Source organism: Sprattus sprattus, assembly GCF_963457725.1.
Source record: "Sprattus sprattus genome assembly, chromosome: 6".
NCBI classification, from domain to species: domain Eukaryota; kingdom Metazoa; phylum Chordata; class Actinopteri; order Clupeiformes; family Clupeidae; genus Sprattus; species Sprattus sprattus.
This window is the reverse complement of record NC_137925.1, coordinates 12,854,644-12,857,554: the sequence shown is the minus strand read 5'-3', so window position 1 is coordinate 12,857,554 and position 2,911 is coordinate 12,854,644. Positions and strand designations below refer to the sequence as shown.

The 2,911-nt window shown below is 46.0% G+C and overlaps 1 protein-coding gene across 1 annotated transcript in view; it reads right to left on the bottom strand.

The window, feature by feature from the left end:
- apba2b (amyloid beta (A4) precursor protein-binding, family A, member 2b) overlaps window positions 1-2,911 on the bottom strand; it is a gene marked incomplete at both ends in the record, with an annotated part of 41,535 nt that overhangs the window by 1,205 nt on the left and 37,419 nt on the right. Inside the window, 2 exons of the mRNA XM_080840828.1 lie at window positions 1,037-1,177; window positions 2,390-2,509. Of these exons, the coding sequence (XP_080696954.1) occupies window positions 1,037-1,177; window positions 2,390-2,509 (261 nt within the window). The remainder of the gene's footprint in view (window positions 1-1,036; window positions 1,178-2,389; window positions 2,510-2,911) is intronic.

Genomic DNA, 2,911 nt, shown 5'->3' with positions numbered 1-2,911 from the left:
AAACGACAACAGAGTGTCTTAGGAAACTACAGCATAGAGAGAGGGTAAGGAAACGACAGCATAGAGGGAGGGTAAGGAAACGACAGAATAGAGAGCGGGTAAGGAAACGACAGCATAGAAGAGAGGGTAAGGAAACGACAGAATAGAGAGCGGGTAAGGAAACGACAGAAAAGAGAGAGGGTAAGGAAACGACAGAAAAAGAGAGAGGGTAAGGAAACGACAGCATAGAGAGAGGGTAAGGAAACGACAGCATAGAGAGCGGGTAAGGAAACGACAGAATAGAGAGCGGGTAAGGAAACGACAGAAAAGAGAGAGGGTAAGGAAACGACAGAAAAGAGAGAGGGTAAGGAAACGACAGCATAGAGAGAGGGTAAGGAAACGACAGAATAGAGAGAGGGTAAGGAAACGACAGAAAAGAGAGCGGGTAAGGAAACGACAGAAAAGAGAGCGGGTAAGGAAACGACAGCAGTGGTCACTCTCATTGACAAATTGCTTCAGTTCTCAAACTACTACTTCTGTGTAGCAAAGAGCCTACAGATTGTCAACCCCCCCTCCCCCCCACTCCAAACTGATGAATCATTAAAGGTGTAGTCCCTTGATGCTGATGAACCATTGATAATATCTGAGTTCAACAGCTCTCCCTCTTGTTTTGTGAGGTGCACACACTGAACTGACAACAAGAGGCACATGAAGAAAATGTTACTGAATTTGACAAAACATGTAATGGGATTATCAGCACCACTTTACTAATGCTGTCCACTTTTTTGATACTAGTCAGTATGTAAGTAGTAAGTAAGTAAGACTTTATTTATATAGCACCTTTCGTACAAGAGTTGCAATTCAAAGTGCTTTACATAACTTTACATAAAAGAGCAAACAGCAGGAGCAATAAAATAATGGTAATGTGAGTGACTGAAATGGCAACCTGCATGCTCTGGGGCCTTCACTTGACCGTGTGACGCCATGCTTTTGATCTTCTGAGTTGACTCTCGTGTGTGACAGTGAATTCTCCTGTCCCAGTCACGGGACACCTTACCTCGCCCACAGAGTTGGAGAGCGCCTGGACGATCTTCTCGTGGGCTGTTGCCACGACGCTCTGGCCATTGATCTCGATGATGCGGTGACCCACCCGGACGCCCCCTCGCTCTGCGATGCCCCCACGCATCAGGCTGCAGATCTGTGAGGGACGGGGTACAAAGACAGCGGCATGGCGTCTTTCAAAACATCTGTCCATCAGTATCACTAATCACCTCCCACCCCCAAAAGAGAAACAAATCCCATGATGTTCTCTTTCTTTGTCTCAAGGGAATTTCATTACTGCCCCCCCCCCCCCCACACACCTTATATATGTTTTCTCTTATTCCAGGTTTTCTCAGAGGTAAGCTAACCCCAACTGGAAAAACTGTTTCACAGATGCTCCCTCTCCCTCCCCGCTTCTGAGTGCTTATTAGTTTAACTTGACCCTTTTTTTTACCAGAGGTTACTCGGTAACTCCTGCGAAAAGATTGCGGAATTGAGGTTGAGGTCACTGTGATTGAATGAACACAAGCACGTCAGCTGAAACAGGCTTCAATTAATCAGCAACGGGGCTGGTATCTTCATTTATTAAGTAATTACAGCTGCAATTAAGACATTTAACCAAGCGTTAGCAACTTTATAGCAAAACTGTCGACTCGACCTTGGGTTAATCCTAGAAGTTATCTGGTGTATTGATCTAATGCTGGGGCTGCGGCTGGAGAAATACATTGTTGTTTTGTCGTCCTCGAAACTGACATTGCTATCAAAGAGCAGATTTATAAGGCCACACTTAAACATATGAACTAACACACACAGAAACCACATCAGATTTCAAACCAAAGAACTTTTAACATCAAACAAACACACACACACACACACACACACACACACACACACACACACACACACACACACACACACACACACACACACACACACACACACACACACACACACACACACACACACACACACACACACACACAAACACACACACACACACACACACACACACACACACAAACACACACCCACACACACACTGTGTTTTACTCACTATGCCATTCTGCACACTGAAGCCTAGCTGTTACTTGAGGTCGGGGCGCTTGATGAGAACAGTGGTGACGGGGGGGGCAGCTCACACACACACACACACACACACACACACACACACACACACACACACACAAACACACACCCACACACACACACACACACACACACAGTGTTTTACTCACTATGCCATTCTGCACACTGAAGCCTAGCTGGTACTTGAGGTCGGGGCGCTTGATGAGAACAGTGGTGACGGGGGGGGGCAGCTCAAACACACACACACACACACACACACACACACACACTGTGTTTTACTCACTATGCCATTCTGCACACTGAAGCCTAGCTGGTACTTGAGGTCGGGCCTCTTGATGAGAACAGTGGTGACGGGGGGGCAGCTCACGATGTTCATCTTCACCTGCACCTGGTTCTTCAGGCCCTGAGGACAACAACAAACAGAAACACACACTTAATGGATACACACACGCTTACAGCACACACACACACACACACACACACACATGCTGTACATACACACTTTACATACACACACAAGGAGGACACACACTTAATGGATACACACGCTTACAGCACACACATACTGTACATAAACACTGTACATTAACACACAAGGAGGACACATACTTATTGGATACACACACGCTTACGCACACACACACATACACACACATACTGTACATACACATACAAGGAGGACACACACTTAATGGATAAACACGCTTACAGCACACACACACACAAACTGTACATTCATACTGTACATACACATACAAGGAGGACACACACTTAATGGATACACACTCTTACAGCACACTAACAC